General features: G+C 43.5%; 1 protein-coding gene across 1 annotated transcript; it reads right to left on the bottom strand.

Annotated features, from left to right (window-relative positions):
• Nucleotides 1–1157: 1157 nt before the first annotated feature.
• Nucleotides 1158–24805, bottom strand: OLFML1 (olfactomedin like 1). The gene is made up of 3 exons (XM_006163414.2): nucleotides 24099–24805; nucleotides 19776–20064; nucleotides 1158–2916 (listed from the first exon to the last, which is right to left on the bottom strand). Exons 1-3 carry the CDS (start codon nucleotides 24222–24224, stop codon nucleotides 2129–2131), a joined length of 1203 nt encoding a protein of 400 aa, XP_006163476.1. The 5' UTR covers nucleotides 24225–24805; the 3' UTR covers nucleotides 1158–2128.

Genomic DNA, 24805 nt, shown 5'->3' with positions numbered 1-24805 from the left:
GTAAGAGGCATAGTCTCCTTTGATTATACTGGTAGGTTGTTGTCCCCACCTAGGCCTCCAAGGACTGGCAGCTCAGTTCAGCTGATTAAAGTCCCTATGGGCAGGGCCGGCAGGTGGTGTGGTGGTTAAGGGCTCTAGACTCCCCACATGGCTGACCATGGTTCAAGACCCGGACCTGACAGCTTGCTCTCTCACTTTCTCTCTCTCTCTTTCTCACTCCCTCGTGCTATTTCTCTCTGGCCAAATTTAAATAAATAAATAAAATTGAATAAAATAATTCTTTTTAAAAAAAAATCCTAGGGGGCAGCAGGTGGCATGGTGTTTTAGAGTGCTAGACTCCCACATGGCTGACCATGATTCAAGTCCTGGGCCTGGAGGCCTGCTTTCTCACTTTCCCTTTCCCTCTCTCTTGCTCACTCTGTCCCACTCTGGTCAAATTAAAAGAAATAAATAAGGATAAATAAAATAATTTTTTAAAAATAAATATATAAAATTCCTGTGAGCCAATTAAAAATAGTAATACTAATAGGGAATAAAATAACATTTAAATAATTCTTTTAAAAAACAAATCTGTGTGCCCCTCTGGGAGCAGCAAGAACCCATGGAGTAGTTAATATCACCATATACCTCATGCCACTCAGAATTTGGGCTCTTTGTACCCCTCCGTTAGAACTGTGGTTAATTAGGCTGTACCCATGGGTAGGATAATTCATTCTGCTAAAGAGCTACTCAAATACTATGGGGGAGAAATCTCTGCCACCTAGGGTCCCAGCCGGGGCTTGGCAGAGAAGGGAAAACAGCTGCAAGCACACAAAGCAAACCCTCTCACGTGATCAACCTGGAACGACAGAGGCCTCAGCACATGACATAACACAGGCTGCCACTGTAGCCTGCACTTGTGACCCGAACTCAGCTGAGCTGGGCAAACGCGTGGGAAACACTTTGAAGAAGCCCCTTTCGAGAGGCACGCTGCCCTCTGGGCCACACGGCACGCCTGCTGTGCAGAGTCGCAGGCCTGCTATCTGGCTCCTATCCAGATCTGGGAATATTTACGAAGGCCGCAGTGCACTGGGGATGTTCACAGTAAACCCAATACAGGCAGCCCTCCCAGAAAGCTTTTATGCCCAGGGTATGTAGGCAAATATAACCTGAAGAGGTTATTTGCATAGTGTCACTTTTATTGTACTCAAAGCAAGAAGAGAGAAGCAGAGGACAGGAAGACAAGGTGAGGCCTGAGGTGGGTTCCAACTTTAGGCTGGTTTTCTGGAGGAAGCAGCTTTTGAAAGCCTGGAGGAAGGTCTTGTGCAGACATGAAAACTGACTAAAGAGGGAGATGATTAGTTTTTAGGCAAAAATGATGAACACACTGACTATAAAGGCTGGGTGAACAAACGTACATATTTGACTCTTGGGCCATGAAAAACATGATGGTTATTTGCCAGCTCCAGCTTTCACTCTGGACTTGTGTTACTGTGGATGACTCACCTAAACGCTCCTCATCTCCAGCACGGAGACAGGAAAGATTTGCAGTGCTATCTGGGAGGGCAGAGGAGAATTCAATGATAGGAAAACACTTTGTAACTGGGGAGTGGGATTCAAATGTGTATGTCTTTGCTCTTTTATTACATCTGCCTAGTTTGATGGAAGATCCAAAGAAAATAGAGATTAAACATTAATGTGAAGTAGGACTTTTGTTGGGCTATGAAAATGAAAAAATAATATTACCAGGCACCCGAGAAATGAGGGAGAGCTTAAACAAAGGAGGAGAGGAAGTTTAGAGAGTGTTAGAGGGTGGTATATGATTCCGATTTGGGGGGGAAAGAGAGGAGAGTCAGGAAATGCTGGGAGCAGCGAAAGGCTGGAAGTCAGCTGGATCTGTGGTAGTCCTGGAGAGCCGAGGTTTGGAGGACTAATAGATGTTGCAAACTTCCAACCGATGGACTCTTATCTAAGCTCTTGAACAATATCAAAGGCAATGACCTCGGCGAAAGGGTGCATATCTATTGCCATGTCTAGACCCTGTCCCTGGGAGTGATTACCGGGATACTAGACTGTGAAAGAGCTGAGGCCTCAGTGTCCCGGAGAGCAGCTGTCCAATCACGGAGCTATCTCTCCTGCCTGTGATGTATCACTCCACGGGCAGCTTTCTCTTTGTCTGGAGTTTGTAAATGATCTGGTTTCCTTCATTCCAGGCATAGAGCTGCTTATCTCTGGGGTTGTAATGAATCATGGAGTGACTTCTTGGCCTCTTAGGGAAGAATAAGTTGGGCAGGTCATTCTCATTGATAGTACCCAGCGGATCATAGACACAGGTGATGCGGTGAAGGTCCTGACCACCAGTATTGTAAACCACGTAAAGAACCCCACACAAGAGGAACGAGGCTTCAGCATCCTGGCTTCTGCATGGAGTGTCCCACGAGTGCTCCACGCCCAGTGTGTCAGGCTCAATTTTCGTGAGAACCAAATGGCTGTGGGAGTCTGGCCCTGAGTGGATGGCCCAGAGCCCATGTTCATCCACAGCCAGGTCAATGTAGGTTGAAGAGTGCTGGTAGGCCAGGGCTCGGCCTGCTCCTCCTGGGAGCAGCATGCGGTCTTCCACGGTTCTCTTCTGCAGATTATATTTGATGATCTCACTAGAAGTCCCTTGGTTGTGAAAAAATAGAAAACCTTTGTAGATGACTTGGCCTGTTCCCTGCCAGGAAACTGTTAGGATTAGCTTCCGGCCGGCTAGCTTGGTGCTATCCTCCATAAACGCCCGCAAGTTTGCAAATTCCCAAACCGTGTTGTTTCTGGATCCAATTAAGAAATACACCTTTGGAGAGGCGCTGGCAGCATCTTTCATCCAAGAGCCATCTGTGTCCATAGTCTTCTTCACTATTTTCAGAGACTTTATTCCCATCAGCATGTTGTCGCAGCCTGGCCAAACAAGAGAACAAAAGAGAACCTACTTTAAAAACGTGAGATACTTCTTTCGCAAGGCTCACCATGCCTGGTAAAACCTGTTTCCTTTCAGCTCTTGGTAAAGAATATTCTCAATTCTGCTGTGAAATAATGGTCATTAAGAGAAGACTTTCCAGGCCACCAGGTGGTGTGGTGGTTAAGGCGCTGGACATTCCCACATGGCCAACCATGGTTTGAATCCTGGACCTGGTAGTTTGTTTTCTCACTTTCCTTCTCTCTGTGTGTCTGTTTTCTCTGGTCAAATTAAAATAAATGAATGAATAAATAATAAAATAAAATAATTAATATTTTAAAAAGAGAGAAGACTTTCCTTAAAAAATCATATGAAGCCCTATTCTCTGGGGCCAGCAGGTGGCATGGTGGTTAAGGACACTGAGCTCCCACATGGCCAACCATGGTTCAAGTCCCAGACCTGGCGACTTGCTTTCTCTCTCTAGCTCTCACTCTCACTCTGTCCCTCTCGGATAAAATTAAAAATAAATGAGTAAATAAAGTTAAATAAAATAATTCTGAAAAAAAAAAAAGAAAAATCATAGAGTAAAAATGCTACCTAGGTATACATTTTCTTAAGAATGAGGGTTTTATTTTTTAAAGTTTTTGCCATAGGGTACATGCATTTGCCAGAGAAAGACAGAGAGGGCCAATGAGAGACAGTGAGAGGGAAAGTAAGAAATCACCCTCCAGGGAGGATGGCCATGCTGCAATCCTACTCCTCCATTCTCCTTGGGATTTGGGGCTGCATGCACACATGCTCAGCATGATTCTCAAGCCAACAAGTCCAGAATTCAAACTTCAGTCAGCCACGTGGGGGTCCACTGCCTTAACCATTATGCCATCTAGTGGCCCCAGAGAATAGGGCTTTTAAATCCCAGCAGTCAGGCACACTCATTCTCTTACTTCCTTATTCTCATAGATGTGATTTTTTCCCTTAGAGTCTGGAATAAAGTGAGTACACATAGATAAGTTATAATCTGTGATATGACTCAATAACCAAAGAAAAAATGGGTCCCTATTCAGAGTTATGAGGCAGCATTTAATTCACTTCAGGATATACAAAGCTATTTGCTGTGTCAAAGACCCAACTCAGTATCTAGAGCAATTAGGATTGACACGGTAAGAATGACTTGGTATGGGGCAAGCAGGTGGCATGGTGGTTAAGGAACTAGCTTTCTTTATTTTTTTAAAAAAGAATTATTTTATTTTATTTATTTATTTATTTATTTATTTAAATTTGACCAGAGAAAGAGAGTGTTAAAGCAAGCCACCAGGTCTGGGACTTGAACCATGGTTGACCATGTGGGAGTCCAGTACCCCAACCACCATACCACCTGCCAGTCCCAAGGCACTGGCCTTTCACATGGCTGACCACAGTTGGAGTTCCAGACCAAGTGGCTTGCTCTCTCTCTGTCTCTAGTGAGTACATGTGTCCTATAGCAAACTAAAAATAATAACAATAAGTAAAATCAAATAATAATTTTTAAATGACTTAGGTATAAAGCCAACTAATTCAACCCCATTTGCCAAGGTTTTATTGAGTATCTACTGTATACTTAGTTTACAATGCTCCAGGAACAGTGCTAAATATTAAAGATTTTAAAAAGTAGGGACCAGCAGGTGGTGTGGTGGTTAAGGGCGCTGGACTCCTACATGGCCTACTGCAGTTCAAATCCCGGACCTGGTGACTTGCTTTCTCACTTTTCCTCTCTTCCCTTCTTTCTCTCTCACTCTGTCCCTCTCTAGTCAAATTTTAAATTAATTAATTAAGTTAAATTTAAAAATTATTAAAAAAAACAGTAATGTCAACTCAAAACCTCAAGGAGATTGCCTTCTAGTGGAAGAGTCTACTCCTTAATACAACAGTACAGAAGCGCTGCTCACCCATTCATGAATGTATGAATGCAATAAGTCAACAGGCACTGGGTACCTATAAAGGCAGGATACCGGACTTGATATTATGAGATAGGGGTGCCATGGGCAGGGGTGCAGTAATAAATTAGGCCTGGTCCTGTCTTTTTTGGTACATGACTAACTAGACTATAGAGCTTAAAGTAGAATTTTTATGAAAAGACAAAAGAGTTGTTGTGTGTGTGTGTGGGGGGGTGGATAATCTACATTTGAACTGGCCCTTAAAGAATGAATGGAGTCAGACTTTCACTTTCTATGGCAAGACAGTTTCCATAGTTCCTCCTCCTTGAAGATCTCTTCGCTCTTGACTTTTGTGTCGTCACTGTCTGTGTGTGCCTCCTCTAGTCCCCTGTGGCCAGGACAATGCTCTGTGTTTACTCAATGCCATTTCATTTTCCTCTTTCTCCTTAAACTGCCTTGTTACACTGCATGCAGTCTCCTTTGAGTTAGGCTGCAGCCATGGACCTGTGTTCTGCCCCGCGGTTCGTGGATGGAAGTGGTGTAAGCCATTTCCACCTGGCCTTCACGTATGCTATTTTCCAGATGTCAGTGTCTTAGAATTCTCACAGTGAACCAGTTCAAGAGAGATATGGCTACAGATGAGATCAGCCCTCCTGGTCCCTTCAGGAAAAGTGGGTCATTGGTTCTAATTTTGACCTTTTGTGGGGATTGCTCTGTTGAGCTGTCTAATGAGGTGAGCGGTGTCATCAAGACAGAAAGTGGTGGCCTAACTAGAAGTATGAGGAACACTATGGGCTTCCCTCACATCCTGCTGAGGTCTGTATCCTGGGAACCCTCACTGCAGGGTATGAGGTGGTGGAATGATAGTCAGAGGAGAACAGAGCACGCTGAGGGCCTCCCTCATATTATTGCAAAGGCTTTGGTATACAAAAGTGGATGTGCCATAAGGTTGTCAGGTTAATAAACCCTTGGATTCTTGGGGCCAGATGGTGACGCAGTGGAAAAACACCACTCTCTGCAAGGCTAGCCCACAAGGAAGGTTCTGGGTTCCTATCAAAAGACCTCTCTGAGGAGCCTGGGCACATACCTGATATCCAGGGCTGGCCAGGGACGGATTGCAGCAATAAGACCCCATTGAAGGTTCTCTCTCCTTCTCTCTCCCCCTCTCAGAAAAAAATAAATAAAATAAACTTAAAAATAAAATGTGGGGCTAGCAGGTGACGTGGTAGTTAAGGTGCTAGATTCCCACATGGCCCACTGCAGTTTAAGCCCTGGACCTGCTAGCTTGAAAAATCACATTGGACACATATGCATGCGTGTCCAAATTCCCAAAGTTGGAGAATGGAGGAGAAGGGATTGTGGCCTGGGCATCCCCCCGGGAGTGATTTCTCACTTAGTTTTTAAACTTTACTATAGGGCACGTGAGACACACACACACAGAGAGAGAGAGAGAGAGAGAGAGAGAGAGAGAGAGAGAGAAAGTGAAAAAGCAAGCTGCCAAATCCAGACTGTAAACCAGTCAACTCTGTGGGAGTCTAGTGCCTTAATCACCATGCCACCTGCTGGCCCCAACAGCAAACTTCTCATTAAAGCAAGTTGTTTGGGTCGCAATCCTACCTCATTTCCTTAACCAATTCAACACCCACTATTACACTTTCTTTCTCTTCAAGCCTCCATCATACCCTCCTCACTCTTACATGAAGATCCTACCTCTTATTCGAGAAAACAGAAACAAGCAGAAAAGAACTACATTGTTTTCTGCCTGGATTATTGCAATGGTCTCCTACATGGATCAGTTCAAAATTCTGCTTCTGCTCTGAAAAAATTTCTTATCTCCCATACTCAGAGCAGCAAATGAATCCCTTTTTTAAAAAAACGAGGCTTTTGCCTGTTTGCCCAGAGAGAGAAAGAGACAGAGACAATGAGAGGGAAAGTAAGAAATCACCCCCCAGGGGGATGGCCACGCCACAATCCTTCCTCCTCCACTCTCCTCTTGGGATCTTGGGCATGCACGCACACACTCCCAGCATGATTTTGAGTCCAACTGCAGTCAGGCATGCTGGTCCCATGCATCCCTTTAAAATGAAAGACCACATAACACATCTGCTCTAGACCCTCCCATGGATCCCTCTTTTACTCAGAATAAAGCTCGTCTTTATCTACAAAGTCAAATGCAAGCCTCTATGCTTTCATCTTTACCACTCACCCACCTCATTAATTTTGCTCAACCACACTCCTAGAATCATCTATGATAGCACCTCTCTTACCTCCTTGAGATGACTCATCATGCTCTTATTTTATCAGCCCGATTTACTTACTCATTGTTCATCTCCTCCACTAGATTCCACTCCTTTGTCTTTGAGTTTAGTGTTGTACTCTTTTTTTTTTATTATTATTAAGGTTTTTGTTATAGGGCACATACACTCACCGGAGAGAGACAGAGGGAGACAGTGAGAGGGAAAGAAATCACCCCCAGGATGGATGGCTAAGCCACAATCCCTTCTTCATTCTCCTCCTGGGATTTCAGGCTGCACACACACGTGCTTGGTGTGAGTTTCAAGTCTCCAGGTCCAGGACTTGAACCATAGTTGGCTATGTGGGAGTCCAACACCTTAACCACCACATCACCTCATGGCCCCTTAGTGTTGATTCTAATGCCTAACTCAGTGCTCTGGGGGTTCCATAAATGGTTGTTGCATGAATGAGGAAAATAGTTTCATTGGGACCTGTAGGTAGAATGGTGGCTAAGGCACGGAACTTCTACATGGCCAACTGCAGTTCAAGTCCTGGACCCAGAAGCTTGAAAATCACTCCATGTGCATGTGTGTGTGTGCTCAAAATCCTGAGAGGAGATTGGAGGAGAAAGGATTGTGACATGGCCAATACCCTGGGGACTGATTTCTCACTTTCCCTCTCACTGTCTCTCTGGCAAGCACACAAGCCCTATGGTGATACAATATAAAAATAAAAAGACAATAGCTTCATTTAGCAGATACTTTTCTAAAGCCTAAATAGTGCTGCACATCTGGAGTTTGGACCACAGGCCCATTTTTTTTTTCTTTTTCTTTTTTAGAGGGATTTTTGCTATAGTGCATGTGTGCTCACTGAAGACACAGAGAGACAGAGACAGTGAGAAATCACACCCGCCCCAAAGCGATGCTACAATCCCTTCTCCATTCTATAATCCCTTCTCCATGCTACAATCTCTCAGGATTTGGGCATGTCTGCACATGTGCCCGGCATGAGTTTCAAGCCACAGGATCCAGGACTCGAAAAGTGGTCAATGAGGTGAGAATCCAGTGCTTTAACTGCTGTGCCATCTGCTGGTCCTCCATAGTCCCATTTTAAGTAAATAATAATGTTTAAAGTACTTTAAAGCTTTTTTTTTTTTTTTTAAAGAGAGATTTTTAGTATAGGGTACATGTGCTTGCCAGAAAGACAGAGACAGACAAAAAGTGAGAAATCAACACCCAGAGGGATGGCCATGCCGCAACCAACCCCTTCTCCTCCAGTCCTCTCTCAGGATCTTGGGCACACACGCACATATGCCCAGCATGAGTTTTAAGCCACCAGATCCAGGACTCAAACCGCAGTACACTATGTGGGAGTCCAGTGACATAACCATTATGCCATCTGCCGGTCCCACTTTAAAGCTCTTAAAATATTTCTGAATCTTGTTATTTCATTTAAATATCTGACCCAGGGTTTCATGAAGAGGGCCTCACGGGCCTTTAGAGAAGCCCAGAAGTTATTTCCTATTAAGAAACAAAGACCGCAGCAGTTAACAAATACCTGACAAATATATATAATATGCTTGGTATTGTGACAGACACTTCAATTTTATTAACTCATGCCATGTTTTTTAAAAATGTATTCATTTATTTCTGCTGAGAGACAGAGAGAGATGGAGACAAACACCCCCAACAGAGTTCCCATGTCCTGATCCACCTCCAGTCTCAGCCAGCCTGGGGCCACAAGCACCCACATGCATACCCAGCTCAGGGAGGTCCTAGGATGGGAACTCAGGAATTTTCCCATGTGGGTCCATGGAGCCACCACCAAGCCCCTTTCTTTTTTATTTTTTTCCCCATTGCAAGCAGATCACTTTCTCCCAAGCCCCTTTCTAAAAATTTGTTCCTTTCTTTTTTTTAAAGAATTATTTTGTTTAACTTTATTTATTTTATTTGATCAGAGAGGGACAGAGCAAGAGAGAGAGAAAGAGAGAGATGGAAAGTGAGAAAGCAAGCCACCAGGTTTGGGACTCAAACCACAGTCAGCCATGTGAGAGTCCAATGCCCTTAGCCACCACTCCACCTGCTGGTCCCTAAAAATAATTTTTAATTGTATTTTTAATTGACAAATAATAATTATATACATTTATGGGATAAGAAGTGATGTTTTGATAAGTATAAGTGACATATAATCCTCATTTTCCAAGAGAGGTAAAACTAAGGGATGACTAAATTATTTGAGAAGATCATACAGCTATAATGGGGTGGGGATGAGGTCCTCTGAGCTCAGTCTGAGCCAGGGCAGCCCAGCCAGGACCCCTCTAGTCAGGGGTAGGTGGTGGGGATGTGTGTGTGTGGTGGGAGGGGATGGTGAGCAGGTGTGTCTGGGTGTCCCTACAGAAGGCCAGGTAAGGGCAATAGGCTCCCTGCAACCTGACCACAGAGAGGAGGAGTGTCTGCCTCAACTAGGAAGCCTCTAACCTGCCTATTCCTCCTGCCTGGGAGGGGAGTCAGCAGACTTGCAATGATGAAGGAACTAAGGCTAAAAACAGGCACAGTAATGGAGAGGGACCAGCAGGTGGCACTGGACACTCCCACATGGCCAACTACAGTTCGAGTCCCGGACCTGGTGGCTTGCTTTCTCATTTTCCCTCTCTCTCTATGTCTCTCTCTGGTCAAATTAAAATATGTGAATGAATAAGTAAAAAAATTAAATAAATAATTCTTTTTACAAAACAGTAATGGTCCACTCATAAGAAAATATCTGTTAAAATTATGGCAGAAACTAATGCATTCTTGTTTCTCAGCTACACCTCCTTTCTAATGCAGAACCCTTAGAGAAACAACAAAACATGAGAGTTGATAGATGGTTTTGGTCAGGGAAACATAATTGTGGGGAAAAAAGAAATACAGGATTTTCCTCAAGTCCTCCCTTCTGCTTCTCTTACTTCCTTTGTAGATGAAATTCAGGACTGAGAGTCAGATACTCAAGGGGACTGAACTCAAAGTCTCTCTCTAAAAGCCCCCTTTTCCATCCAGTTTTCATTTTCCCACAGGGAACTTAGGCTGGATATTCTCTGTACTTTCTTCAGGGCTGATATTCCGTGCATTTTCTAAATTCGTCTTTTAGAATTGGAGGAGAACATATTTCCAAATAAATTCAAGTAAAAGGGTCAGTTAAAATGCCCTGCTGTGCTACTCTTGAGAAGACATAATTAGCAGGAGGAAAAGGTTAAGGAAGGATCTGGAAATAAATGTAGAACCTTTGAGTCCAGCCAACATGCAAATGATTTAACAGAAACAATGATAGTCAAGGTTCCACCTGCAAACCAGAGAATGAAATCTGTGCTTCCTCCCTCAGGCAGGACTGCAGACAAGTAATTAGGATGGAATTTGGCCCAAGGCCTCCCAGGGAATTCATACGCAAATATCACTCAGTTGAATCTTAAGATTTTTTCCCCTTATTTAATAGCAGCACTCCTCACAGCCATTGAGACTTGGCCCTCTATAGGGGAGTGACTGGATCTGATGGATCTGAGTTATGTAGTCGAAACACTGGTCTGGCTGCTGGAAGAGAAGGGCTTGGTGGTAGCAGAGGGAGTCACGGAAGCCAGGTAATGAGTGCATAGGTGTCAAGCAGATGAGAGCTATCTGAGCAGTGATGGGCATGGAAACATCAAAAGGGATTCAAGAAATAGAGAGGTAGGTCTTCCTAACTGATTACTTTGAGGGAGTCAGGATACTGCCAATTCATCAGACTCAAGTATAGCATGGTGTAATAGCAAAGAAAAATAGGTTTGCCAAGGAAGTGTGAGAAATGCATTGCAAAGAAGAGAATCCCAGTGAAACCACGAGCATTCTGGCTGCCTCTTGGAATTCTGTTACAAAATGGACTTTATCTACCACCTGAATTATATTTATGCCAATACCCATCAAGTGATAGGCAGGGAGGTAGGCACTGAGATGACAAAGACTATGGCTCTCAGCCTAGTAGTAGATTGTAAAATTTCACACTATTACAATAAAATTGTCGACATGGACTTAATTATTCCAGAATTTAAGACCGTGTGTTTTTTGCCCACAGAGCAAGGTTCAGATATCTCCCACAAGTTTTAGATTTTTGCCTGTGCTTTTCCTTAACTCGCCTTTGTTAACTTGGGAGACCTTCTCATCCTTCAAAACAAAATTCCCTGACTTCTGCTGCTTCTTGTCATGTGCCGGAAGCTTGCTGGGTAGCCTTCTTCCAGAGAAGTTGAAATTGCCTATTTACTTTGTATCACTGTAAGCACTAAGACAGGAAGTGTGTCTTATTTATCTTTTTATCCCAGGGCTTTGGACACAATATTATATCTCCCTCACTATTCAAACTTCTAGTGCTTACTCTTTAAACAGGAACCAATTAAATTCAGATAATGCAGTATTTGTCCAAACTTGCTATTTCAACTCATACTTAGCCAATTCAGCACTCACACAGATTAGCAGGTGCTATTTCCCTGACAGCCTCAGTGGATGGATGGCAGGAAAACAGGAAGGCTGATTGGTAGGAAATGATACCCAGTGAGTGAGCCATAGGACCAAACGGATTGCAGAAGGACTGTGAATTCAGGGTTAGGCTTAAATAGTGGCTGGCATACATACAATAAGGCTCTATATGGTGAATCACATAGAAATCCTTTAGATAGCTCTTTCTTTTTGGGGGGTGGGGGGAGGAGTGTCCCACCACTAATTCCAAGGCACTAGTACTAAGTCCTGACAGTTTATTGATGACGAGCCATAGATTGTGAGAAAGAAAATAGATTTGATGTGAGATTCCTAATTTGCAAGGCTGTATACTTTAGCAGAGTATTTGGAAGCCGAGAAGATACATTAGCACAAACGTGGGGCCGGCAGGTGGTGAGGTGGTTAAGGATGCTGGACTCCCACATGGCTGACTGCAGTTCGAGTCCTGGACCTGGCAGCTTGCTTTCTCACTTTCTCTCTCTCTCTCTCTGGTCAAATTAAAATAAATAAACAAATAAATATATAAATAAAGTTAAATAAAACAATTCTTTAAAAAAGTGTGAATCTAGCCTGTTTCCAGCATGGGATCCCTACAGCTGGAGTCCCACACTGACAGCTTCCTTCCACTGTCTTTTTTGGAAAGGCCAGCTCACCGTAACTCCCTCACTTAGTTCAGTTTTCTCCTCAGTACTTAACTATATTCTGACATATTATAAATGTATCTGATAGCACACTTACTGTTGCACACTCCCACCCCTCAGTAGGATGTTAATCAATGAGAGGAGGGCTTTTTCTTATATGTTTTATTATTTTTTCTATAGGCCGCATGCACTTTCCAGAGAGAGAAAGAGAGAAAGAGAGAAGGGGGGAAGGTGAGAAATCACCTCCCAGAGGGGATGGCTACGCCATCTGGGCTCCAGAACCAGACTTAGATCTTGCCTTGGCCAAAACAATGTGACAAAATGGGACCAGCAGGTGGCATGGTGGATAGGGCACTGGACTTCAGCATGGTTCATTGTGGTTCATGTCCTGGTCCTAGTGGCTTGGAAATCACGTCAAGTGTATATGTGTGCATGCCCAAAATGCCAAGAGGAGAGTAGAGGAGAAGGGATTGCAGTGTGGCTATCCCTCTAGGAGGTGATTTCTCACTTTTCCTCTCTCTGTTTCTCTCTCTCTCTCCCTCCTTGAAAAGTGTATGTACCCTATGGCAAAAACCTAAAAAAAAAAAAGAAAAAAAAAAAAAAAGAACCAAGCTAAGTCTCTAAGGGCCTTGTGTGCTTCTGCCCACTCTCAAACATCTGCCTCCACCAGGAGAACCACCCTGGGTTGGCCTCCCCAGGCAACATGCCACTGACTGTAGATGCTCATGCAACCCAAGCCTAGTACAGACCAGCAGAACTGCCTAGCTTCCCTATAGATTCTTGAGAAATAATAAAGTATTATGGGACTGGCAGGTAGCATGATGGTTAGGGGCGCAGGACTGCCCCATGGCCAACTGTGGTTCGAGTCCTGGACCTGGTGGCTTGCTTTCTCACTTTCCCTCTCTTTCACATTCTGTCCTTCTCTTGTCAAATTTAAAATAAATTAATAAATAAATAAAGGTGTGAAACTCTCTGAGCTACCATTTTTTCATTTGAAAAGAAGTCAGAATACTGGTTTGTCGGAAAACCATGATGTATTTTTTTTCTACATTTTTCTATGAGAAAATGCATCATGACTTTTCCGGCAACCCAACAGTGTCTGCGTAGCAGAGTTGTCAGGGGCACTGGACAAGATAACAGACCAAAGGGCTTAATGCGATCCATGGCAGAGTTGCTTCCACTTTCTAATAAACTGCTCCAGGTGAGAGCGGACTGAACTGCTCTGTTCCAGGCACGGATGGACTTAGGAAGCAGCACGAATAACGCAGGCATGCAGCAAGTGCACCTGTCTCTGGAACAGCAGGTCAAACAGACCGCAGAGAGCATCGGGAGCCTGGGGAGACACAGTAGTGGCTCCAGATGAAGCTGGGAAATGTTAAGATGCTGCATTAGATTATTGGTTTATTATCTACTTTTACAATAAAAATAGTGCAGGGCAGGCCTATGGCCTGGTGGCTAAGAGAACTAGATACTATGTGGTCTACCACTTGGTTCAATTCTCAGCCCAGCAGCTTGTAAAAACATGCCAGATGTGCGTGTGTGCATGTCTAAAATTCCAACAGGATGGAAAAATGGAGAAAGGATTGTGGTGTGATCAATCCCCGTTGAGGGGTGCCTTCCTCCTTCTCCTTTCTCTCCCTCTCTCTGGAAAGTGCTCATGTCCTCTGACAGAAAGAAAGTACATATAATATGCATAGTTTTCATTTAATTAGCAAGTATTATTCTCAGAGGGAAAAAATTTTAAATAACAAAGCTAGCCTGGTGTTAGGGTGTAAAGAACTTCTTTTCTGTTGATCAGAAACAACTAGAACTTCTGGGCCCAAGTATCTATTCTCAGAGCAGAGAGCTCCTACCTCATATCCCTCTACGACAGCTCTGGAGATGGCTTCTCCCTCCTGAGTCACCTCAACCTCCACTGTCAGTCCCTTCTGCACCACGTGGCCAGAATGACCTCTAAAATCTCCATCTGAGCCCTGACCCTCCATGCTTGTCACTGTTCAGAAGAACAGCATGATGGGAGAGGTTAGTATGTGTAGGACTCAGCTGCCTTGGTTTGAATCTCACCACCTAGCTGAGGGACCTGGGCAAATAGCTTATCCTCTCAGTGTTTGGACTTCCCCTCCTATAAAGCAGGGGGTAGTGGGGCCAGCGGGTGGCCTTGATAGTTAAGGCACTTAATCCTACATGGCCGACTCCAGTTTGAGTCCCAGACCTGGCAGCTTGAAGAACACACAGGGTACGTGTGCATTTGTGCCCAAAATCCCAAGAGGAAAAAGGAGGAAAAGGGATTCTATGGTGGCTTGGCCATATCTGCAGGAGGGTGATTTCTCACTTTCCCTCTCTCTCTGTCTCTCTCCAGTGGGCGCACTTACTTTTGGCAAAATTCTAAAATAAATGAACCAAAACAAAGATAGTTGTAGTACATATCTCATAGGGTTGTTGTGAGCAATTCATGACACAGACCAATAAGGTATGGAAATACATAAAGATTACACACTCAGTAAATATTAGTTGCTATTATTCACATTATTCTCATTTTTCCATAGCTTGCGAGTGTGAACTGGTTTAGCACTAAGCAACTTAGCTCTTGCCTAGCCCTTTCCTCGCCTCTCCATAGCTTCTTCCTTCACCTGAGCTCTGTCAAATAACTTGTCCTACAAACAACACATGGAGCCTCCAAGCGAGCCTCTGAGCTGGCTAATGCCTTTGTGCCACCACATGCTGCTCTGTTTGCTTGAAATGCCCTTTACCCTATTCTCACTTAATTAGTTCTTTTCCATGATTAAAACTTGGCTTGAGGGTTACTTTTCAGAATCAGGCCTTCCCATCTCCATGGCAACCCTGACTCTATCTAGTGGGTGCCTAGCCCTTGTGCTTCTGACACACTTCATATCTCTTCATTGCAACTGTCATCCCTCTGGACTGTTACCCCGGCTTGGTCTAGATGGCTCCTCTGCAGGGCTGCAGACTCTTTGAAGACAAGGATGTTACCTTATCCAACATTCCATCTCTAATGTCTGGCACAATGCCAACATACATCTGGAATTCAGTTAACCTTTGTAGAATAAATTAACAAATGACTGAGGTACCAAGAGGATGAATGGATGTTCATACCACCTAGAGCCAAAACGATGTGCTAATACCATTTTGGGATATGTCGTTAGTATCTGTAGCGATGGGACTGGATGCCTCCTCATTGACTATGGGCCTTTCAATGGACAAGGAAAAGAATAACTGTGTACATGGGCCATTCTGGACCCAGCAGTGACTCATGGGCATGAGGCCTCCAGAGAACACACTGGATAGGATATACTGTACACACACCTCTAGTGTTACTGGCCCCGTGAATGCAGCAACTTCTTGGTGTACATGCACACGCCACACACTCCCTGTCTCCTGTGCTACCTATGTGTACCTTCAATCACCTCCTTTGTGGCAAACATTTGTTGCAAATTAGTTCTACTTTTCTTAATATTGTGTTCCACTCATCACACACTAAAGGACCTAGGGAGTTGGCTCATAGATAGTTTTATTTAGTTTCCAATGGGTTTTTTGTTTGTTTAGTTGCTTTGTTTTCACTTTGTTTTGTTTCGTTTTTAATGACTTTGAATATGGGGCATGCCCATTTATACTACCTGAATGGATCCCAGAGGCACTTAAATATGCAACAGCCAACTTTCTTCTTTGAAATGTGATCTAACAAAAGATATGAGTTATTTAATTCAGCAGGGTGAAGGTTACTTGAGGTAACTTGCATGTACCTTTGCAATAAAAGAAGTCAGACTGGAGCAGGAAATAAAATAAAATCTGCTATAATGGCTTGTTTTGACTGCCTTGAGAATTTTTCTCCACAAGCTATTTACAAGTTAAAGAGGTTAATACTCTTATCCACTCAAGAATGCAGCTCTTGGACTCTTCCAAAGACTCTCAGTCGGATACATTCTCAGTCTGCTTGTCTGAAGCAATGTTCTTTGCCATAAATTGTCAAATGCAATGCAAAATTTTATTTCAGTAATAACAGTTACAGTACTAAAGCGAGGAGCTTTTTTTTTTTTTTTTTAGTTCTTTTTTGCTACAGGGCATGGGCACTTGCAAGACAGAGATAGAAAGAGAGAGAAGAGAGAAAATGAGAAATCATTCCCTGGGGGATGGCCACTCCATCCCTTTCCCTCCATTTTCTTCACAGGACTTTGGGCATGCATGCACACGTGCTGGGTGTGATTTTCAAGCAAACAGGTCTGAGATGTGAATCACACAGTTCACACAGTAAACCATGCTGGGATCCAGTGCTTTACCCTTCATGCCACCTGCTGACCCTGCTCAGAACAATTTTTAAATATGTGAGGACTTGGAAAAAAATTCATGGGAAATTGGAATGAAGGTACACATTTATTTTGGTGCAAACCATGCATAGTTTCTTCATAATACACATTTTTCATGGGACTTTTGGAGACCCTGTATTGATTAGATTGTATTCAAGTAATTTTCACTCACCTGCATTGTAAATTGTGCACGTGTGTGACAATGAAAAGTGGAAAGGGAGGGAGAGGGGAATTTAGGATTAAAGTTAAGATTCTAAGAATTTGGGGTCAGCAGGTGGCATGATGGCTGAGGGTGCTGGGCTCTCACATGGCTAACCATGGTTCAGTCCCGGACCTGGTGGCTTTTTTTTTTTTAATTGAGAGGTTTTTGCTATAGGGCACGTGTGGCGCCAGAAAGCCAGAGACAAAAAGTGAGAAATCACCCCACAGCAGGGATAGCCACACCGCAATCCCTTCTCCTCCATTCTCCTCTTGGGATCCTGGGCAAGCACGCACATGTGCCCAGTGTGAATTTAAGCCACTGGATCCGGGACTCGATCCATGGTGGACTACATGTGAGTCCAGTGACATAGCCATTACACCAACTGCTGGTCCCGGCAGGTGGCTTGTTTTATTGTTTTCCCTCTCTCTCTCCTTCTCTCTCTCATTCTGTCCCTCTCTGGTCAAATTAAAATAAATAAATAAATAAAATTAAATAAAAAATAATTCTTAAAAACAGAGAAAGCATAAGAGTAAAATAATTAACTGACCATGGTTATAAAAAAATTAAAACATAAAAGATTCTAAGAATTTTACCTAACCACAAAACATCTTTGAGACTGAGGTCCTCATGTAGACTTCACTTTCGGACCTCTAAATATTAAAGTCTGAAGTCTTGAGCATAGCTCTTCAGGGGATGCCTTAATTATAAAGCAACTCTGTATTATTTATTTTCACTACTACCTGGCCCTCAGGAGTTGCCTGGGAAATAGTCCTAGACTAGAATCATGTTAGACTTTCTTGAACTAATCTCGAGACACAAGGTTGAATTTTTCAGACATCATATCTCTATTCCAAAGAAACTCTCTAAGACAGAGTGTATGTTTGAATAAAACCCTTTGATCTGACCTTTGGAGAGTCGCCTGTAGCTTATCACCCCAAGGTGTTGCCCACCTAAAGGTAGTGACATTTGTCTTCAAAATTTTAGAAGTTCTGTAACTGGTACAGAGTTTGTGGGGCAAGGTTAGGAGATAGGAAAATAGAAGCCTTCCAGGAAGAAGACAGGTACAGGTAATTAGTAGCATCAGCTGGACCTAGCAAACAAGGTACTGAGGAAGGCAGAGGTCTAAAATGGCCCCCAAGAGTTCCACTCTGGTGTATCTGCCCTACAGAATCCTCTCCTCCCTTGAGGATAGGCAGGACCTATGCAGATGGTAAGCCAGCTCTCTGATTGTGCTATATTATAATATAAAAGCAAAAGGCTTTGGCAGATAAAAATAAGGTTCCAGTGGCCGGTAGGTGGCGTGGTGGAGGGGACATTGGACTCCCACTTGGCCAACCACGATTCAAGTCCCATACCAGAACAGGAGACTTGCCTTTTCACTTCCCCTCTCTTTCTCTCTCTGATCAAATTAAGAAATAATAAGGATAAATAAATAATTATTTAAAATCCGTTGATGTTGAGTTAATCAAAAGGAAGATAAATCTGCCCTATATAGCTCTCACTCTGCTGTACTGGCAAATATCTACACAGCCAGGTGCTGAGTGCCTGCACACTCCTTTGACAGGTCATGCCCCTCCTCACCTGAAGTGCCCTCTGCTGCTGCTTCTCCAACTTCTTTGTTCAAAACTCAGATGGAGTGTGCCCTCATTGAGGAAGACTCTTTATCTTATGGCAGCCATGGAGTTTGCACAAAGTATGTGAACCTCTTATTGAGGTTCTCATATTGAGAAGATACGTGAACCTCTTAACATAATGATGGCACTCGGCTTACAGGTTGCTTCTCTGATGAAGTGTCTGGAATTTGGGGCAGATATACCTATTATATAATACATATTCATATCTGCAATGAAACCAGCTCAGAATACAGTCTCTGAGGTAGGAAATTTGTTTCTCTCTTTGTTTGAATGAAATGGACTCATGCACAGGACATTTTCTTTCTTACTTGTGTGTTAGTTGCTTGATACTTTCTATTATACTTCGAGCTCCTAAGCATTATTCTTTTTTGTTGTTGTTTTTAAAATAATTATTTAATTTAATTGAATTATTTATTTTAATTTGATCAGAGAGGGATAGAGTGAGAAAAAGAGAGACAGAAAGTAAGAGAGCAAGCCAGGACTCGAACCATGGTCGGCCATGTAGGAGTCTAGCGCCCTTAACCACCATGCCACCTGCTGGCTCCCCTAAGATTATTCTTGCCATAGGGTGGATGCTACTGCCGCCCCCCACACCACCACCACCAAACATTATTTTTAATGGCCTGCAAATGATTCTGATGAATCACAAGACTGGAAACAAATTCCTTGAATATAATCATTCCAGATAGCACACAAAATAATTCACTGCAGTCCCAGCCCTGAGGGTTGGCCATTACCATTTCCAGTTTCAGGTTGTGACTTAGTGCATCTGTAGTCACCCTCTACTCCCTGGGCACCTAGATGTAGAATCCAGCAACCTGCCACTTTGCTGGAAAAATCTGAGGACAGGTATCTGCACCAATAAAGATCTCTCAGGAAGTGGTCTCCCTGTACTGACCTCTAACACTACTGACTTGACCTTATATGGCATCTCCTGGAGTTCTCTGTGAAAGGAAAAGCTTTTTTAGGAAATAATTGCCAAAGGGTGTGTGCACTCCCCAGAGAAAGACAGAGAGAGAGGGAGAGGAAGAATGCATCTCCAGTGCAGCACGGTTATGCTGCAATCCCTAATCCTCTATTTCTCCATCCTGTGGGAATTTGAGGCATGCACACATATGCATCTGGTGTGAGGTCTGACTTTCCAGTTGTTGGGGCTGGGATTCAAACTTTGTAGGCAGTCATATGGGATCCAGCTCCCTTGACCTTATCCTTAAACCACAGGGCTGGCCCAGAAAAAGGTGTTTTCTGAGAATGGACTTTCCTTTGGACACTTGCATGTGTTTCTCTCCAGCACACGCACGCAAAAGCACACGTCCCATCCTCACTCTCTTACACAGTCAGACTCCTCCACTGTGCTAAGTCTGCCTCTTCAGTGTGAGAGTCTCTAAAAGGGAGAGTAAAAGGTGCAGTTCTCTTACTTGCATTCAGCAGAGTCCGGATCTTTTTCTCTTCTTCAGCTTCGAGGAGTAGCTTTTCTGCCATGCTTTTGTCGTCTGGTTCTGGACACAGGTCAGCTTCTCGAAGGTATTCCAGGTAGTCAATCTCCCGTTGGGCGCGTTCGACTCGCAGTGCCAGGTTATTTACTGCTCTCTTATACTCGCTCGTGTAGCTCAGACATCTTCCCAGCACAGTAGATATGTTTCTTGAGAAATCTTGGAAGTCTTGAAGGTATGCCCTTGTTGCTCGGGTACATTTTTCCAGCCCTTGCTTCAGTCAGAAAATAAATGCCCAAATTATTGCTAGTTATTTAAATTACCCAAGTAATATAAATGTGATTTATATAAAAATATTCGAAAAATGCAAATAATTAAAAAGGGTAAAAATATGAGACCAGCAGTTAGCGTAATGGCTATGTCACTGGACTCCCATGTAGTCGACCACGGTTCAAGTCCCAGACCCAGTGGCTTAAACTCATGCCGGGCACGTGTGTATGCGTGCCCAAGATCCTAAGAGGAGAATGGAGGAGAAGAGATCGTGGCGTGGCCATTCCCCCTGGGGGGTGATTTCTCACTTTCTGTCTCTCCGTCTCTCTCTGCCTTTCCAGCAAACGCATGCCCCCTATAGCAAAAACCTCTCAAAAAAAAAAAAGGACAAAAATAAAAGGCACCGATAATTCTTAAGTTCATAGGTCCTATTTATACTTTAGTATTAATTACAAAAAATTTCCCATGCAGTTAATCATATAACTATATACTTGTAAAATGTGATTTTACTGTATGGATTATTTATTTATTTATTTATTTATTTATTTATTTTTAGGTTTTTGTCATAGGGCACATGCACTGGCTGGAGAGAGACAGTGAGAGGGAAAGTGACAAATCACCCTCCATGGGGCATGACTACACTGCAATCCCTAATCCTCCATTGTCTCCCTGGTATTTTGAGTAAAAACACACACGCTCAGTGTGATTTTCAAGCCTCTAGGTCCAGGGCTCAAACCACGACTGGCTAAGTGGGAGTCCAGCACCTTGACCACTATGCCACCTGTTAGTCCTTTCTATCATATTTTTTATTTGATAATACACTGTAAACATATTTCAGTACCAATTTAATATATAATCATACTGTGAGTTCAATAAGACATAGTAACTCATTAAATTGATACCCCATTACTTACTACTAAACAATTATTTCTTTTCTTTTCTTTTTCTTTTTTTTTTTTTTTTAAGGTTTTGTCATAGTGTATGTGAGAGGGGCTGGCTGGACAGAGAGAGAGATAGAGACAATGAGAGGGGAAGTGAGAAATCACCCCCCAGGAGGATGGCCATGCTGCAATCCCTTCACCCCTGTTCTCCTCTTGGGATTTTGGGGGTACATGTACATGCACCTGAAGTGAGTTTCAATTCAAGCCATCAGATCTGGGATTTTAATCGCAGCTGGCCAGGTAGGAGTCTAACACCTTAACCATATGCCACCTGTTGGCCCCTAAATAATTTAAAATCTGCATATATATATATATATATGTATATGTATATAAAATATATAAAATACATATATATTATATAATATGTATGTGTATTATATATATACACACATATATACATATATATGTATAATTTATTTATTTTGCCAGAGAGCACATATATGCTCACAAGAGAGAGAGAGAAAAAGCATACCTCAAAATAGAGTGGTAACACCATGATCCTTTTTACTCTTTTTTTCCATCCTATCAAGATTTGGAGTGCACACACACACACACAGAAACACACATGCTTGGTGTGTTTTTTTTGGAGAGTTTTTTTTTTTTTTCACTGTAGGGTGCGTGCACTCACCAGACAGACAGAGAGAGACATAGAGACAGAAAGCAAGAAATCACCCCCTGGGGGGATGGTCATGCTGCAATCCCTTCTCCTCTCGGGATCTTAGGCACGCGCACACACGCGCCCGGTGAAGCTTGGTGTGTTTTTGAAGCCGCTTGGCCAGGGTTTGAACCACAGTTAGCAATATGAAATACAGTTCCCTAGGCTATGGGGCTGGCCCTGTTAGACAAGTTTTTGATGAATGTTTATATGACTTTCAATTTTTTGTCATTCAAGAAACATTGAGAAAAAAAATCTTCTAGTACTTCTCTAGTTCTTTCCTTAGGCTAGACTTTTAAAGATAAGCTTTATCCCCAGCACCTGACATAGGACCCTGCCTGTAGTAGTACTCGATAAATATTTGTTGAATGAAAGAATAAATGAATGGAAATGGGATCGCTGGACCAAAGAATATACTTAAAGTTCATTTGACATAGTTTACCAAAATGCTATTCACAAATGCAAATTTATAGTCTAAAATGTGAGACTGTTCATTTTGAAGGGAAAAGAAAAAAGGCAAAGAGAAATAATAATTTCATAAATCTGTACCTTCCTTTTTCTTACCCTGTGACTCACACACCTCAGGATGTGAATCATATGACTGAGTTATGTCTACATTGGCCAATGATGGCTGCCCCCTGGGCCTTGGCTTCCCTTCCTGGCACCAGGACCAGAGTGGGAAGAGCTATACAGACCCCACCACCATCTTTTTCAAATCCACATTTATACCTATGAAAGTTTAGTCTGTACTTTAAATTTTTGTCTGCAAACTTTTAAAAAAAATTTTGCTATAGGGCACATATGCTTGCTAGAGATAGACAGAGACAGAGAGAGAAAGGGAAAGTGAGAAAGCACCTCCCAGGGGGGTTGGCCACACCACACTCCTTTCTCCTTCATTCTCCTCTTGGGAGAAGGATTTGGGGCATGCATGCACACACCTGGCATGTTTCTCAAGCTGCGAGGTCAGACTTAAACTGTACAAAAAGCCACATGGGATCTAGTGCCTGCACCCCACCACCTGCTGGCCCTGCAGACAAACTCTTACGGTATGGAAGAACAATTTGCAGGGATTTGGCTGGCTCTAATCTCAAGACAAGGGGTACTTAACACAGAGGGAACATGGCTCAGCCCAGTTGTGGCACTTTTAAGATGAGGCTGGGGCTGAGGGAGGCATCTGGGGAGGTGGCAAGTGAAGAAGGAGGAAGGGCCACTGGTCTGGGAGCATTTGCCCACAGCCGCAGGCCTCAGCCTCCTGGCCGGGCAACATTAGGAAATGTGTTCATGGGACCAGCAGATGGTATAAGGATTATGTGGCTCGATTCCCATGTAATCGATTGTGGTTTGAGTCCCGGATTTGGTGGCTTAACACTCATGCGGGGGGGGGGGGTGGGGTGGGGGCATGTACATGTGTGCCCAAAACCCCAAGAGGAGAATGGAGGAATTGTGCAGAAGGGATTGTGGTATGGCCATCCCCTGCTGGAGGGGTGATTTCTCACTTTCTGTCTCTCTGGGGAGAAAGACAAAAATCTCTACCAAAAAATGAGAAGGAAACGTGTCCCGCCTGCTCAGTGGAAATGTTTTACCCTGAATGTAACTAAAGGAGCAAATAATTAGGACTTCAAGATTTTTTCAGGAAAATGTAAAAAATAAATATTAGCGATGCAAGCATCTTTGAAAGGTAAATAATATATCAGTTTAAGTTGGACAAAAGCAAGACATTAAAGTATAAAATGTTGATGTCAATGCTGGCGTGTGGCAAAGGTTAGGGTGGAGGGTTCTATTTATCCTGGAAACCTGTACATATGCCAAAAATCTTGGGTTCTGCCCATTTTAATGAAGAAATGCTTTCTCTCTGTTTAACCTCGTTAAAATCTGTTCATTTCTAAGGCCACGTCCAGTTTGACCAAAGGAGCTAAGACTTAGCTTCTTAGTAGACCAATATCACGACTTTTTACATTAACTGGGTGCCTTATCATAAAAAGAAAAATGAAAAGGTAAAATGTGTTCTCATCCTGAGACAGGAAAATGTGAAGAAAAAGCGACCAGAATTTTAATTTTCATACCTAAGAAATGAAATATCGACTTTTGGATGTCCGACATTTTGGACGTTTACCACCACATCAGTCCGTGTTCTCAGCATGGATTAACTTACTAAAGCTTAAAAAAGCCTCAGAAGGCACATTATATTATTATCCCCATTTTACAGATGAGAAAAACTGCTGGATCAGAGCATGGAGAAAAGCTGTGCTCCAGGTCTGAGAATGTACAGACAGAAGGGGGTGGTTCAATCTGCTGGACTACGCACATCATAAAGCGTAATGTTAGCAATATATTTATCACGTACTACCTGCGAAAATGCAGCCCAGTAATAGGGAAGTATGGTAAAACGAGGTGGCTCCCAGGAGGCATGTTCCCTGTCCCAGGTGCACAGATGCCACCTACCTCTAAGACTTGAAAGCGCTGATAGATGTAGTGCACCATGCCCGGGTCCTGGGCACACTGTGGCGGGGGCAGAAAAACTGCCAGGAGCGGAACCAGCAAAGCGGAAGCTCTCCGGAGATCCACCATTATCCTGCAAACCACCAGGGTTGGAATCTCTTCTGCCGTGGTTCTCAAAGAAGACTCAAAGGTCCTGGTGGTGGTCTCCTGCTTTCTACCCACTGCTGTGGAAAATCCTTTGCAAAGACCGTCTTGCACAGCCACAGCCGGAGAGCAAAATCTGCTTGTTATTCCACCCGAAGCCGATGCATGATCTCAGTTTGCGAGCTGGTGATCAAGTCCAGCTGTTGGCAAGTCAGTCCCTACAGGCCTTGTCGGCTGTCTTAGGAGAGAGCTCCTTGGACTCAGCATCAATCTTTTGCCCTCACCCCTGACACACACGTTCCCTTAGGCTCATGGCTTCAGGCTGTCCCCAGGCTTCCAGTGTGTGTGTATGTGTGTGTTGCGTGTGGTGTGTGTGTGTGTGTGTGTGTGTGTGTGTGTGTTGGGGTGGGGGTGGGGAGAGCTTGTCCCCATACCCCTCCCCCAGCTGTTTCCTTTTAACTTTTGCTTTCCCCCCTCCCTCTAATAGAAGCTGCAGTCCAATCACAGGCCTGCCTGACCCAACACAAGCCACCCCCAATTTCTCAGAGTTGGGTTCTCAGTTTACT

Source organism: Tupaia chinensis, unplaced genomic scaffold (genome assembly GCF_000334495.1).
Source record: "Tupaia chinensis unplaced genomic scaffold, TupChi_1.0 Scaffold142134_1, whole genome shotgun sequence".
Lineage (NCBI taxonomy): Eukaryota > Metazoa > Chordata > Mammalia > Scandentia > Tupaiidae > Tupaia > Tupaia belangeri.
The sequence above is the reverse complement of the archived record's forward strand: the minus strand, read 5'-3'. Positions and strand labels throughout refer to the sequence as shown.

Bases quoted from the DNA above. Each gene is read 5' to 3' on its own strand.
- OLFML1 (XM_006163414.2), bottom strand. From the start codon at position 24,224: ATGGTGGATCTCCGGAGAGCTTCCGCTTTGCTGGTTCCGCTCCTGGCA. The intron at 20,065-24,098 runs GTAGGTGGCATC...TTCTGACTGAAG, and splicing joins AGCGCTTTCAAGTCTTAGAG to CAAGGGCTGGAAAAATGTAC. The intron at 2,917-19,775 runs GTAAGAGAACTG...TTGTTTGGCCAG, and splicing joins CCGGACTCTGCTGAATGCAA to GCTGCGACAACATGCTGATG.